Below are 15,327 nucleotides of genomic sequence, written 5' to 3' on the forward strand. Positions count from 1 at the left end.
GGGTAGTAGGTCTGCCATACAGCCAGGGTAGTAGTCTGTAATACAGCCAGGGTAGTAGGTCTGTCATACAGCCTGGGTAGTAGGTCTGTAATACAACCAGGGTAGTAGGTCTGTAATACAGCCAGGGTAGTAGGTCTGTAATACAGCCTGGGTAGTAGGTCTGTAATACAGCCTGGGTAGTAGGTCTGCCATACAGCCTGGGTAGTAGGTCTGTAATACAGCCAGGGTAGTAGGTCTGTCATACAGCCTGGGTAGTAGGTCTGTCATACAGCCTGGGTAGTAGGTCTGTAATACAGCCAGGGTAGTAGGTCTGTAATACAGCCAGGGTAGTAGGTCTGTCATACAGCCTGGGTAGTAGGTCTGCCATACAGCCTGGGTAGTAGGTCTGTAATACAGCCAGGGTAGTAGGTCTGTAGTACAGCCAGGGTAGTAGGTCTGTAATACAGCCAGGGTAGTAGGTCTGCCATACATCCTGGGTAGTAGGTCTGCCATACATCCTGGGTAGTAGGCTGCCATACATCCTGGGTAGTAGGTCTGTTATACAGCCTGGGTAGTAGGTCTGTCATACAGCCTGGGTAGTAGGTCTGTCATACAGCCTGGGTAGTAGGTCTGTCATACAGCCTGGGTAGTAGGTCTGTAGTACAGCCTGGGTAGTAGGTCTGCCATACAGCCTGGGTAGTAGGTCTGTCATACAGCCAGGGTAGTAGGTCTGTCATACAGCCAGGGTAGTAGGTCTGTAGTACAGCCTGGGTAGTAGGTCTGCCATACAGCCTGGGTAGTAGGTCTGCCATACAGCCTGGGTAGTAGGTCTGTAATACAGCCAGGGTAGTAGGTCTGTAATACAGCCTGGGTAGTAGGTCTGTAGTACAGCCTGGGTAGTAGGTCTGCCATACAGCCTGGGTAGTAGGTCTGCCATACAGCCTGGGTAGTAGGTCTGCCATACAGCCTGGGTAGTAGGTCTGTCATACAGCCAGGGTAGTAGGTCTGTCATACAGCCAGGGTAGTAGGTCTGTAGTACAGCCTGGGTAGTAGGTCTGCCATACAGCCTGGGTAGTAGGTCTGCCATACAGCCTGGGTAGTAGGTCTGTAATACAGCCAGGGTAGTAGGTCTGTAGTACAGCCTGGGTAGTAGGTCTGTCATACAGCCAGGGTAGTAGGTCTGTAATACAGCCAGGGTAGTAGGTCTGTAATACAGCCAGGGTAGTAGGTCTGTAGTACAGCCTGGGTAGTAGGTCTGTAGTACAGCCAGGGTAGTAGGTCTGTAGTACAGCCTGGGTAGTAGGTCTGTAGTACAGCCTGGGTAGTAGGTCTGTAATACAGCCTGGGTAGTAGGTCTGTAGTACAGCCTGGGTAGTAGGTCTGTAATACAGCCTGGGTAGTAGGTCTGTAATACAGCCTGGGTAGTAGGTCTGTAGTACAGCCTGGGTAGTAGGTCTGTAGTACAGCCAGGGTAGTAGGTCTGTCATACAGCCTGGGTAGTAGGTCTGTCATACAGCCTGGGTAGTAGGTCTGTAATACAGCCAGGGTAGTAGGTCTGTAATACAGCCAGGGTAGTAGGTCTGTCATACAGCCTGGGTAGTAGGTCTGTAATACAACCAGGGTAGTAGGTCTGTAATACAGCCAGGGTAGTAGGTCTGTAATACAGCCTGGGTAGTAGGTCTGTAATACAGCCTGGGTAGTAGGTCTGCCATACAGCCTGGGTAGTAGGTCTGTAATACAGCCAGGGTAGTAGGTCTGTCATACAGCCTGGGTAGTAGGTCTGTCATACAGCCTGGGTAGTAGGTCTGTAATACAGCCAGGGTAGTAGGTCTGTAATACAGCCAGGGTAGTAGGTCTGTCATACAGCCTGGGTAGTAGGTCTGCCATACAGCCTGGGTAGTAGGTCTGTAATACAGCCAGGGTAGTAGGTCTGTAGTACAGCCAGGGTAGTAGGTCTGTAATACAGCCAGGGTAGTAGGTCTGCCATACATCCTGGGTAGTAGGTCTGCCATACATCCTGGGTAGTAGGCTGCCATACATCCTGGGTAGTAGGTCTGTTATACAGCCTGGGTAGTAGGTCTGTCATACAGCCTGGGTAGTAGGTCTGTCATACAGCCTGGGTAGTAGGTCTGTCATACAGCCTGGGTAGTAGGTCTGTAGTACAGCCTGGGTAGTAGGTCTGCCATACAGCCTGGGTAGTAGGTCTGTCATACAGCCAGGGTAGTAGGTCTGTCATACAGCCAGGGTAGTAGGTCTGTAGTACAGCCTGGGTAGTAGGTCTGCCATACAGCCTGGGTAGTAGGTCTGCCATACAGCCTGGGTAGTAGGTCTGTAATACAGCCAGGGTAGTAGGTCTGTAATACAGCCTGGGTAGTAGGTCTGTAGTACAGCCTGGGTAGTAGGTCTGCCATACAGCCTGGGTAGTAGGTCTGCCATACAGCCTGGGTAGTAGGTCTGCCATACAGCCTGGGTAGTAGGTCTGTCATACAGCCAGGGTAGTAGGTCTGTCATACAGCCAGGGTAGTAGGTCTGCCATACAGCCTGGGTAGTAGGTCTGTCATACAGCCTGGGTAGTAGGTCTGTCATACAGCCTGGGTAGTAGGTCTGTAATACAGCCAGGGTAGTAGGTCTGTAATACAGCCTGGGTAGTAGGTCTGTAGTACAGCCTGGGTAGTAGGTCTGCCATACAGCCTGGGTAGTAGGTCTGCCATACAGCCTGGGTAGTAGGTCTGCCATACAGCCTGGGTAGTAGGTCTGTCATACAGCCAGGGTAGTAGGTCTGTAATACAGCCAGGGTAGTAGGTCTGTCATACAGCCAGGGTAGTAGGTCTGTAATACAGCCAGGGTAGTAGGTCTGTAATACAGCCAGGGTAGTAGGTCTGTAATACAGCCAGGGTAGTAGGTCTGTAGTACAGCCTGGGTAGTAGGTCTGCCATACAGCCTGGGTAGTAGGTCTGTAGTACAGCCTGGGTAGTAGGTCTGTCATACAGCCTGGGTAGTAGGTCTGTAGTACAGCCTGGGTAGTAGGTCTGTAATACAGCCTGGTGGAAGAGACTACATTCTTCTGAGAGTATGTGTATGTGTTTAATCCTCCCTGGTGACCTGTAGATGACTAAAACTTCATCCAGCAACCCACCACCCCCCATGCGGGCCTTATCAGTGGTGTGTTGGATATAGCCTCCACGTTGACTCTGTACCGGTACCCCCTGTATATAGCCTCCACATTGACTCTGTACCGTAATACCCTGTGTATAGCCTCCACATTCACTCTGTACCGGTACCCCCTGTATATAGCCTCCACATTGACTCTGTACCGGTACCCCCTGTATATAGCCTCCACATTGACTCTGTACCGTAACACCCTGTATATAGTCTCCACATTGACTCTGTACCGTAATACCCTGTATATAGCCTCCACATTGACTCTGTACCGGTACCCCCTGTATATAGCCTCCACATTGACTCTGTACCGTAACACCCTGTATATAGCCTCCACGTTGACTCTGTACTGGTACCCCTGTATATAGCCTCCACATTGACTCTGTACCGGTACCCCCTGTATATAGCCTCCACATTGACTCTGTACCGGTACCCCCTGTATATAGCCTCCACATTGACTCTGTACCGGTACCCCCTGTATATAGCCTCCACATTGACTCTGTACCGTAACACCCTGTATATAGCCTCCACATTGACTCTGTACCGGTACCCCCTGTATATAGCCTCCACATTGACTCTGTACCGTAACACCCTGTATATAGCCTCCACATTGACTCTGTACCGTAACACCCTGTATATAGCCTCCACGTTGACTCTGTACCGTAACACCCTGTATATAGCCTCCACATTGACTCTGTACCGTAACACCCTGTATATAGCCTCCACATTGACTCTGTACCGTAACACCCTGTATATAGCCTCCACATTGACTCTGTACCGGTACCCCCTGTATATAGCCTCCACATTGACTCTGTACCGGTACCCCCTGTATATAGCCTCCACATTGACTCTGTACCGATACCCCCTGTATATAGCATCCACATTGACTCTGTACCGGTACCCCCTGTATATAGCCTCCACATTGACTCTGTACCGGTACCCCCTGTATATAGCCTCCACATTGACTCTGTACCGTAATACCCTGTATATAGCCTCCACACTGACTCTGTACCGTAACACCCTGTATATAGCCTCCACATTGACTCTGTACCGGTACCCCCTGTATATACCCTCCACATTGACTCTGTACCGTACCCCCCTGTATATAGCCTCCACATTGACTCTGTACCGTACCCCCTGTATATAGTCTCCACATTGACTCTGTACTGGTACCCCCTGTGTATAGCCTCCACATTGACTCTGCACCGGTACCCCCTGTATATAACCTCCACATTGACTCTGTACCGTACCCCCTTGTATATAGCCTCCACATTGACTCTGTACCGGTACCCCCTGTATATAGTCTCCACATTGACTCTGTACCGTAATACCCTGTATATAGCCTCCACATTGACTCTGTACCGGTACCCCCTGTATATAGTCTCCACATTGACTCTGTACCGGTACCCCGTGTATATAGCCTCCACATTGACTCTGTACCGGTACCCCCTGTATATAGTCTCCACATTGACTCTGTACCGGTACCCCGTGTATATAGCCTCCACATTGACTCTGTACCGGTACCCCCTGTGTATAGCCTCCACATTGACTCTGTACCGGTACCCCCTGTATATAGCCTCCACATTGACTCTGTACCGTAACACCCTGTATATAGTCTCCACATTGACTCTGTACCGTAACACCCTGTATATAGCCTCCACATTGACTCTGTACCGTAACACCCTGTATATAGCCTCCACATTGACTCTGTACCAGTACCCCCTGTATATACCCTCCACATTGACTCTGTACCGTAACACCCTGTATATAGCCTCCACATTGACTCTGTACCGTAACACCCTGTATATAGCCTCCACATTGACTCTGTACCGGTACCCCCTGTATATAGCCTCCACATTGACTCTGTACCGGTACCCCCTGTATATAGCCTCCACATTGACTCTGTACCGATACCCCCTGTATATAGCATCCACATTGACTCTGTACCGGTACCCCCTGTATATAGCCTCCACATTGACTCTGTACCGTAACACCCTGTATATAGCCTCCACATTGACTCTGTACCAGCACCCCCTGTATATAGCCTCCACATTGACTCTGTACCGGTACCCCCTGTATATAGCCTCCACGTTGACTCTGTACGGTAACACCCTGTATATAGCCTCCACATTGACTCTGTACCGTAACACCCTGTATATAGCCTCCACGTTGACTCTGTACCGTAACACCCTGTATATAGCCTCCACATTGACTCTGTACCGGTACCCCCTGTATATAGCCTCCACGTTGACTCTGTACGGTAACACCCTGTATATAACCTCCACATTGACTCTGTACCGTAACACCCTGTATATAGCCTCCACGTTGACTCTGTACCGTAACACCCTGTATATAGCCTCCACATTGACTCTGTACCGGTACCCCCTGTATATAGCCTCCACGTTGACTCTGTACGGTAACACCCTGTATATAGCCTCCACATTGACTCTGTACCGTAACACCCTGTATATAGCCTCCACGTTGACTCTGTACTGTAACACCCTGTATATAGCCTCCACATTGACTCTGTACCGTAACACCCTGTATATAGCCTCCACATTGACTCTGTACCGCAACACCCTGTATATAGCCTCCACGTTGACTCTGTACCGTAACACCCTGTATATAGCCTCCACGTTGACTCTGTACCGTAACACCCTGTATATAGCCTCCACGTTGACTCTGTACCGGTACCCCCTGTATATAGCCTCCACATTGACTCTGTACCGGTACCCCCTGTATATAGCCTCCACATTGACTCTGTACCGGTACTCCCTGCATATAGCCTCCACATTGACTCTGTACCGGTACACCCTGTATATAGCCTCCACATTGACTCTGTACCGGCACCCCCTGTATATAGCCTCCACATTGACTCTGTACCGGTACCCCCTGTATATAGCCTCCACATTGACTCTGTACCGGTACCCCCTGTATATAACCTTCACATTGACTCTGAACCAGTACCCCCTGTATATAGCCTCCACATTGACTCTGTACCGTAACACCCTGTATATAGCCTCCACATTGACTCTGTACCGTAACACCCTGTATATAGCCTCCACATTGACTCTGTACCAGTACCCCCTGTATATAGTCTCCACATTGACTCTGTACCGGTACCCCCTGTATATAGTCTCCACATTGACTCTGTACCGGTACCTCCTGTATATAGCCTCCACATTGACTCTGTACCGGTACCCCCTGTATATAGCCTCCACATTGACTCTGTACCGTAACACCCTGTATATAGCCTCCACATTGACTCTGTACCGGTACCCCCTGTATATAGCCTCCACATTGACTCTGTACCGGTACCTCCTGTATATAGCCTCCACGTTGACTCTGTACCGTAACACCCTGTATATAGTCTCCACATTGACTCTGTACCGTAACACCCTGTATATAGTCTCCACATTGACTCTGTACCGTAACACCCTGTATATAGCCTCCACATTGACTCTGTACCGGTACCCCCTGTATATAGCCTCCACATTGACTCTGTACCGGTACCCCCTGTATATAGCCTCCACATTGACTCTGTACCGTAACACCCTGTATATAGCCTCCACATTGACTCGGTACAGTTATAACATCATGGTTTTAACAGTGCCACACAGCCTGTCTAATTAGAGCCGGATATAGGCTATAAATGCATATTTGTGTAGTGGTTAATTCTGCAGTGTGTAAAACAATCCGCAAATAGCAAGTAAATAATGAGGCTGTCCGCCTGTTGTACTGTTTTAAAGGAGTTTAGGAATGTCATCTACATCGTTGTGTCGAAATATAATCTGTGAGATAATGTTAGTAGAAGGAAACTCCTTTCTGGAATCAATCCCCAGTCTCTTTCTTGGATCAGGAGGGGAGGGGGTGGGAGTGGAGAGGAGGTAAAGGGAGAGCAGTCTGCCTGCCTGCCTGCCTGTCGAAGCCCTGACTGCAGCAGTTTTCAAGGCTTGCACGGTTTGGGTGCGTGAGTGGGAATTTCCTATCTACGTAGCAACAACCCTCCCCCTCCTCCTTGCGGTGATGCTGCTGCGCTGTAGTAAAAGGAGAGCGCTTTTCCAGCACCACACCACAGTGGACAGCAGCGTCGCGTCGCGTCAGTAGCCAGGCAGAATGCATTACCGATAGCGGAGTAGAGCGGAGCACTCATCATACTGCCATAGACACTTAGGGAGCTCAGTCGTGCCGTGCAGATCTTACAGGCTACAGATTCATCCTTTTTACTTCCCCATCTCGCTGACACAATCCACATTATTTTAATCCTGCACAGCGGATCTTGGGAAATATTTTGTAAAGAAAAATGACGCTTTATATTCTGGATATATATTCTGCATAAGAGGATTTGTGTTTTGTAGCGTGATAAACCACGCACCTGGTCTTCTACCCCGATGTGGAGGCGCTCTCGGTTCAGTCACAGAAGAAGAGGGTTGCTAGTGAACTCCAGATGGGACACTAGGAAATGTAGATCGTGGAGCGGCTCTACTCTCCGACTCAAACATCCTGACTGCTGCTAGTAGAAACAGCCTGTCTGTCAGAGACTATTACCGGAGCACCGAGAAGCGGGAAATCAGACAACATGGTTCAGAACATTATTCTGGTGTTTTTCCGCAGGCGGCTGAGCCAGAGACCCGCTGTAGAGGAGCTGGAAAGTCGGAACATCCTCAAACGTGAGTATAATTAGCATATGTACTAAATAGTTCATAACTGATTGTACCAACAGCTCCTCGACATTATTAAATTATTATTCTTACATTTATTGCCATGGTGATGAAGACATGTTACATTGAACTGCAAAATTGTAGTTTATACTGCAGCTTTGTTATTAAAATGCATCTAAATTTCCGACTTAAATGTATTTATTTATTTACAAATAAATATCACTATTGTCGAACTATTGATAAATATCAATGATTACAAAATAGTTTTTGCACATTATGCAGAAAGATATCCCATTGCCTAGGTCAATATGGAATGTGTATTTTGTGCTCTCTTCACTACTGGTTTACGGAGAGTAAGGGACATTCAAACACATGATATCATTCGATCTTTTTTGCACCAAAAAAATAAAGTGCTTTTTTGTTCCACTTAATATCTCAATATCAATTTCCCTGCAGCGACTAATCCCGGAGGGCTTTTGACCCTAAAACTCCCAAACGAAAAATACTAATCTACTATGTTATATAATATAGTATATATTATTAATAAGAATAAAATGATAATATATGTCATTTAGCAGACACTTTTATCCAAAATGACAGCCCCTCTGTCTGCTGTTCAGTCCATACAGAGACACAGACACACGCACGCACGCACGCACGCACGCACGCACGCACATACAGACAGATAAAGACAGGCCTGTGAGATTGTGAAGGGAAGCTGTTCTGTTGTATGGACAACAAGCTCTCACAATTTCACGACAGAATTAAACGTTCATCCATGTTTTTGTGTTTATACATGAATTCCCGAAAATCTTAAGGTTATGCTCAGAATGGTTAAAGGTAAGGGTCTCTCTCTCTCTCTCTCTCTCTCTCTCTCTCTCTCTCTCTCTCTCTCTCTCTCTCTCTCTCTCTCTCTCTCTCTCTCTCTCTCTCTCTGTCTCTCTCTCTCTCTCTCTTTTCTCTCTCTCTCTCTCTCTCTCTCTCTCTCTCTCTCTCTCTCTCTTCTCTATCTCCTTCTCTATCTCCTTCTCTATCTCTCTATCTCTCTCTGTCTCTCTCAATTCAATTGAAGGGCTTTATTGGGATGGGAAAAATATGCTAACATTGGCAGAGCAAAGAAGTAGATAATAAACAAAAGTGAAATAAACAATAAAAATGTACAGAAAACTCTAACCCTAACCTTAATGTCTAATTAAGATAGACTCAATCCTATAATGCTTCAATCTGCATTCACAGCTCACATAACCCCCCCCCCCCCCACACACACACACACACACACACACACACGCACACATTTTAATTTGTCTACGGTCACATCAGGACTCACAGGTCAATCTTGTTTCTAATGTGTTGTGTTTTCCCTCCAGAGAGGAACGACCAGTCAGAGCAGGAGGAGAGGAGAGAGATCAAACAGAGACTCAACAGGAAGTTGAACCAGCGTCCTACAGTAGATGAGTTAAGAGACAGGAAGATACTGATTCGTTTCAGTGACTATGTAGAGGTGGCCAAGGCTCAGGACTACGACCGCAGAGCAGACAAACCCTGGACCAGGCTGTCTGCTTCAGACAAGGTCAGCTCAACTCGGACAGACACACACACACACACACACACACACACACACACACACACACACACACACACACACACACACACACACACACACACACACACACACACACACACACACACACACACACACACACACACACACACTGTGTTGTTAATGTTGTTGACTGTACTGTTGTTGTTGTTGACTCTGCTGTTGTTGTTTTTGTTGTGGACTGTGATGTTGTTGTTGTTGAACTTGCTGTTGTTGTTTTTGTTGACCTTGCTGTTGTTTTTGTTGACTTTGCTGTTGTTGTGTTTATTGTTGTTGACCTTGCTGTTGTTGTTGTTATTGTTGTTGACTGTGCTGTTGTTGTGTTTATTGTTGTTGACCTTGCTGTTGTTGTTATTGTTGTGGACTGTGCTTTTGTTGTTGTTATTGTTGTTGGCTGTGATGTTGTTGTTATTATTGTTGACTGTGCTTTTGTTGTTGTTATTGTTGTTTATTGTGCTGTTATTGTTGTTGTTGACTGTGCTGTTGTTGTTGTTGTTGTTATTGTTGTTGACTGTGCTGTTGTTATTGCTGTTGATTCGGCTGTTGTTGTTATTGTTGTTGATTGTGCTGTTGTTGTTATTGTTGTTGACTATGCTGTTGTTGTTATTGTTGTTGTGCTGTTATTGTTGTTATTGACTGTGCTGCTGTTGTTGTTGTTATTGTTGTTGATTGTGCTGTTGTTGTTATTGTTATTGACTGTGCTGTTGTTGTTGTTATTGTTGTTGACTGTGTTGTTGTTGTTATTGTTGTTGACTGTGCTGTTGTTGTTATTGACATTGGTGTTGTGTCCTCCAGGCAGCAATAAGGAAGGAGCTGAATGAGTTTAAGAGCAACGAGATGGAGGTTCACAATTCCAGCAAGCACCTGACAAGGTGAGTCTCAGGTAATGGACAAACTAATGTCACTTAGCCAGTGGGTACATGCACTGTACGGACTGCTAGAATGAAAGTCAGATTTAGTAGTACGTTTTTGCTGAATCACACAGAACCGGGGAGACGAGGACACATTTAGCCAGAGCTTTGCTCTCCTCTCCTCTCCTCTGCTGACTCCAGACCCCCCTCCTGTCTGACACAGTTATACAACTCTGCCAGCTCCACAAAGGGACTGTACGTTACCTAACCATTCAGCACAGTTCCTGTCTAGCACTCAGAGGACAGAGCTATTCAATATATTCTATATGAATAGATGGTGCAGACAGAGCACTCGAACCGTCTGTCCATTCAGTTATTAATATAGATTATTAATAGATCTCTGATTGATCAAGTTCTGGGAAGTGATCATGCTCTAACACTGACAGTGTCCTCTCTCTCTCTTCCCCCTATATCTCTCTCTGTCTCTCTGTCTCTCTCTCTTCCCCCCTATATCTCTCTCTCTCTGTCTCTCTCTCTGTCTCTCTCTCTTCCTCTCTCTCTCTCTCTTCCCCCTTCGCTCTCTCTCTCTCTCTTCCCCTCTCTCTCTCTCTCTCTCTTCCCCCTTTGCTCTCTCTCTCTCTCTTTCCCTCTCTTTCTGTCTCTCTCTCTCTTCCCCCCTATCTCTCTCTGTCTCTCTCTCTCTCTGTCTCTCTCTCTCTTCCCCCCTATCTCTCTCTCTCTCTCTCTCTCTCTCTCTCTCTCTCTCTCTCTCTCTCTCTCTCTCTCTCTCTCTCTCTCTCTCTCTCTCTCTCTCTCTCTCTCCTCTCTCTCTTCCCCCTTCGCTCTCTCTCTCTGTCTCTCTTCCCCCTTCGCTCTCTCTCTCTGTCTCTCTCTCTCTCTCTTCCCCTCTCTCTCTCTTCCCCCTTCGCTCTCTCTCTCTCTCTCTCTCTCTCTCTCTCTCGCTCTATCCCATCTCTTCCTCCTTTCTTTCGTTCTTTCTCTTCCTCCCTCTCTCCCTCCCTCTCTCTCTGTCTCTCTCTCCTGTCTCTAGGTTCCATCGACCGTAGTGTAGAGGTAGTTTCTTCTGTGAAGAAGCAGCTGTGTGGTCAGTGTAGACCATGTGACAGTCTCCTGTTCCCAGGCCCAGTCTCCTGTTCCCGGATGTTCGACCTACAGATTTCTGTCTGTCTCTCTACCAACATGGAGGAGCTGTCTGTCTCTCTGTGTGTCACAATGGAGGCTATGTCTCCAGAGCTGGAGCCCAGGAAAGATCACAGGAAACATCAGACTGATAAACTCTTCAAGGAACTATTAACACGTCAATGTGTACTGTTTCCTGGATGTCATCCAATGAGAAAAAGACTCCTAGATGTCATCCAATGAGAAAAAGACTCCTGGATGTCATCCAATGAGAAAAAAGACAAATGAAGAAGACAGCAGCATTTATTAGTTCACAAGTATTTTCTCTCAATTCACTCCAAGCCAGCAGTCAGAACGAATCAGAATCAGAAAACTTTATTGCTACGCAACAAACGTTGCTAAGAATTTTGTGTTGGTGTTATTTTCAACTTTTACGGGATCTGGATGGTATAAATCATCCAACTAAATGCTTACTGTAGATTCCTTCTCGACAATGGAACAACAATAAATAATAAAAGATAACCTTTTTTCTTTACACTTTAGTCATTTAACAGATGCTCTTATTCAGAGCGACTTACAGGAGAAATTAGTGTTAAGTGCTTTTGTTTTACCAGCAACCTTGCAGTTACTGGCCCAGTGATCTTAACAGCTAGGCTACCTGTCAAAAGGTTAAAAGGGATGAAACATCCCCAAAACTGCTGGTATGGAATAAACTGATAGAAATGATGGCATCTGTGAGTGCTGGTCGCCTTGTTTCCTAGTGGAGTTGGGATCTTTTGGATTAGGAGGAACTATGAAAGGCCTTCAACTTAGCCCAGTGGAACCAGTCAAAAGGGAGGAACTATGAAGAGCCTTCAACTTAGCCCAGTGGAACCAGTCAAAAGGGAGGAACTATGAAGAGCCTTCAACTTAACCCAGTGGAACCAGTCAAAAGGGAGGAACTATGAAGAGCCTTCAACTTAGCCCAGTGGAACCAGTCAAAGGGGAGGAACTATGAAGAGCCTTCAACTTAGCCCAGTGGAACCAGTCAAAAGGGAGGAACTATGAAGAGCCTTCAACTTAGCCCAGTGGAACCAGTCAAAGGGGAGGAACTATGAAGGGTCTTCAACTTAGCCCAGTGGAACCAGTCAAAGGGGAGGAACTATGAAGAGCCTTCAACTTAGCCCAGTGGAACCAGTCAAAGGGGAGGAACTATGAAGAGCCTTCAACTTAGCCCAGTGGAACCAGTCAAAAGGGAGGAACTATGAAGAGCCTTCAACTTAGCCCAGTGGAACCAGTCAAAAGGGAGGAACTATGAAGAGCCTTCAACTTAGCCCCGTGGAACCAGTCAAAAGGGAGGAACTATGAAGAGCCTTCAACTTAGCCCAGTGGAACCAGTCAAAAGGGAGGAACTATGAAGGGTCTTCAACTTAGTGTAACGGATGTGAAATGGCTAGCTAGTTAGCGGGTACGCGCTAGTAGCGTTTCAATCAGTTACGTCACTTGCTCTGAAACCTATTATTAGTGTTGCCCCTTGCTCTGCAAGGGCCGTGGCCTTTGTGGAGCGATGGGTAACGACGCTTCGTGGGTGTCAGTTGTTGATGTGTGCAGAGGTTCCCTGGTTCGCGCCCGTGTCGGGGTGAGGGGACGAAATGGCTAGCTAGTTAGCGGGTGCGCGCAAGTAGCATTTCAATCAGTTACGTCACTTGCTCTGAGACATTAAGTAGGGTTGCCCCTTGCTCTGCAAGGGCCGCGGCTTTTGTGGAGCGATGGGTAACGACGCTTCGTGGGTGTCTATTGTTGATGTGTGCAGAGGGTCCCTGGTTCGCGCCCGTGTCGGGGCGAGGAGACGACGTAAAGTTATACTGTTACATTAGCCCAATGGAACCAGTCAAAAGGGAGGAACTATGAAGAGCCTTCAACTTAGCCCCGTGGAACCAGCCTGATCGCTGGGTCAGCGTTCTATTTCACTTCACATATATCACTCCGGCATTCCTCCTCGACGACGCAGTAATGAGGGACAGTATTCAAAACGTACTCATCAGCGAATGACCTTCAAGGATAGCAGTATGCCCATGTGGGTTATTGCCCTGAACCCACCCACCATTTCTGAGAGGATGCTGATTGGACCAACCACTTTCTGTCTTATTCTAAACCCTCATATATTGTAGAAAGGCTAGAATGATACGTGAAGTGAAACAGAATGGTGAAGGCAAGGATCAGGCCTGTTCCACCAGGTTACCTCCAACCTGCTCAGAGACAGGGATCAGGCCTGTTCCACCAGGTTACCTCCAACCTGCTCAGAGACAGGGATCAGGCCTGTTCCACCAGGTTACCTCCAACCTGCTCAGAGACAGGGATCAGGCCTGTTCCACCAGGTTACCTCCAACCTGCTCAGAGACAGGGATCAGGCCTGTTCCACCAGGTTACCTCCAACCTGCTCAGAGACAGGGATCAGGCCTGTTCCACCAGGTTACCTCCAACCTGCTCAGAGACAGGGATCAGGCCTGTTCCACCAGGTTACCTCCAACCTGCTCAGAGACAGGGATCAGGCCTGTTCCACCAGGTTACCTCCAACCTGCTCAGAGACAGGGATCAGGCCTGTTCCACCAGGTTTACCTTCAACCTGCTCAGAGACAGGGATCAGGCCTGTTCCACCAGGTTACCTCCAACCTGCTCAGAGACAGGGATCAGGCCTGTTCCACCAGGTTACCTCCAACCTGCTCAGAGACAGGGATCAGGCCTGTTCCACCAGGTTTACCTTCAACCTGCTCAGAGACAGGGATCAGGCCTGTTCCACCAGGTTACCTCCAACCTGCTCAGAGACAGGGATCAGGCCTGTTCCACCAGGTTACCTCCAACCTGCTCAGAGACAGGGATCAGGCCTGTTCCACCAGGTTACCTCCAACCTGCTCAGAGACAGGGATCAGGCCTGTTCCACCAGGTTACCTCCAACCTGCTCAGAGACAGGGATCAGGCCTGTTCCACCAGGTTACCTCCAACCTGCTCAGAGACAGGGATCAGGCCTGTTCCACCAGGTTACCTCCAACCTGCTCAGAGACAGGGATCAGGCCTGTTCCACCAGGTTACCTCCAACCTGCTCAGAGACAGGGATCAGGCCTGTTCCACCAGGTTACCTCCAACCTGCTCAGAGACAGGGATCAGGCCTGTTCCACCAGGTTACCTCCAACCTGCTCAGAGACAGGGATCAGGCCTGTTCCACCAGGTTACCTCCAACCTGCTCAGAGACAGGGATCAAGCCTGTTCCACCAGGTTACCTCCAACCTGCTCAGAGACAGGGATCAGGCCTGTTCCACCAGGTTACCTCCAACCTGCTACATTTTGTCTTATAACCTTCCGAGTCCGAGGATGGAGGAGATGCCAGGTTAGGTCTCAAATGGCACCCTTTTCCCGATATAGTGCACTACTTTTGACCAGGTTTCCCTATATAGTGCACTACTTTTGACCAGGGTTCCCTATATAGTGCACTACTTTTGACCAGGGTTCCCTATACAGTTCACTACTTTTGACCAGGTTTCCCTATATAGTGCACTACTTTTGACCAGGGTTCCCTATATAGTGCACTACTTTTGACCAGGGTTCCCTATATAGTGCACTACTTTTGTCCAGGTTTCCCTATATAGTGCACTACTTTTGACCAGGTTTCCCTATATAGTGCACTACTTTTGACCAGGGTTCTCTATATAGTGCACTACTTTTGACCAGGGCCCATATGGACACAGACCTTGAGGTCATCTCTATGTCAGAGGACAGAAGATGCCAGGTCGTGTCTGATATACTTTTTTCATAACAGACTCTTTGAAAGCATTTACGAACAATGGCCTTGTGGATGCTGGCAGAGGAGAGATGTGGAAAGATGAGGGGATATTTGGAGAAATGAGGAGAGATGAGGAGAGATGAGGGAGATGAGGAGAGATGAGGGAGATGAGGAGAGATG

General features: G+C 47.8%; 1 protein-coding gene across 3 annotated transcripts in view; it reads left to right on the top strand.

Moving 5' to 3' along the window:
- LOC129815835 (phosphatase and actin regulator 3-like) overlaps positions 1–11,391 on the top strand; it is a 113,534-nt gene extending 102,143 nt beyond the window's left edge. For 2 of the 3 annotated variants that reach the window (XM_055869989.1, XM_055869990.1), the window contains exons 9-12: positions 7,753–7,808; positions 9,167–9,369; positions 10,195–10,271; positions 11,302–11,391. In XM_055869989.1, coding sequence (XP_055725964.1) covers positions 7,753–7,808; positions 9,167–9,369; positions 10,195–10,271; positions 11,302–11,317 — 352 coding nt within the window. In that variant the 3' untranslated portion in view covers positions 11,318–11,391. Of the gene's footprint in view, positions 1–7,752; positions 7,809–9,166; positions 9,370–10,194; positions 10,283–11,301 lie in introns of all 3 variants that reach the window. The other variant, XM_055869991.1, reaches the window with a different exon arrangement.
- Positions 11,392–15,327: the final 3,936 nt, after the last annotated feature.

The sequence above is a fragment of the Salvelinus fontinalis genome, chromosome 18, assembly GCF_029448725.1.
Source record: "Salvelinus fontinalis isolate EN_2023a chromosome 18, ASM2944872v1, whole genome shotgun sequence".
NCBI lineage: Eukaryota > Metazoa > Chordata > Actinopteri > Salmoniformes > Salmonidae > Salvelinus > Salvelinus fontinalis.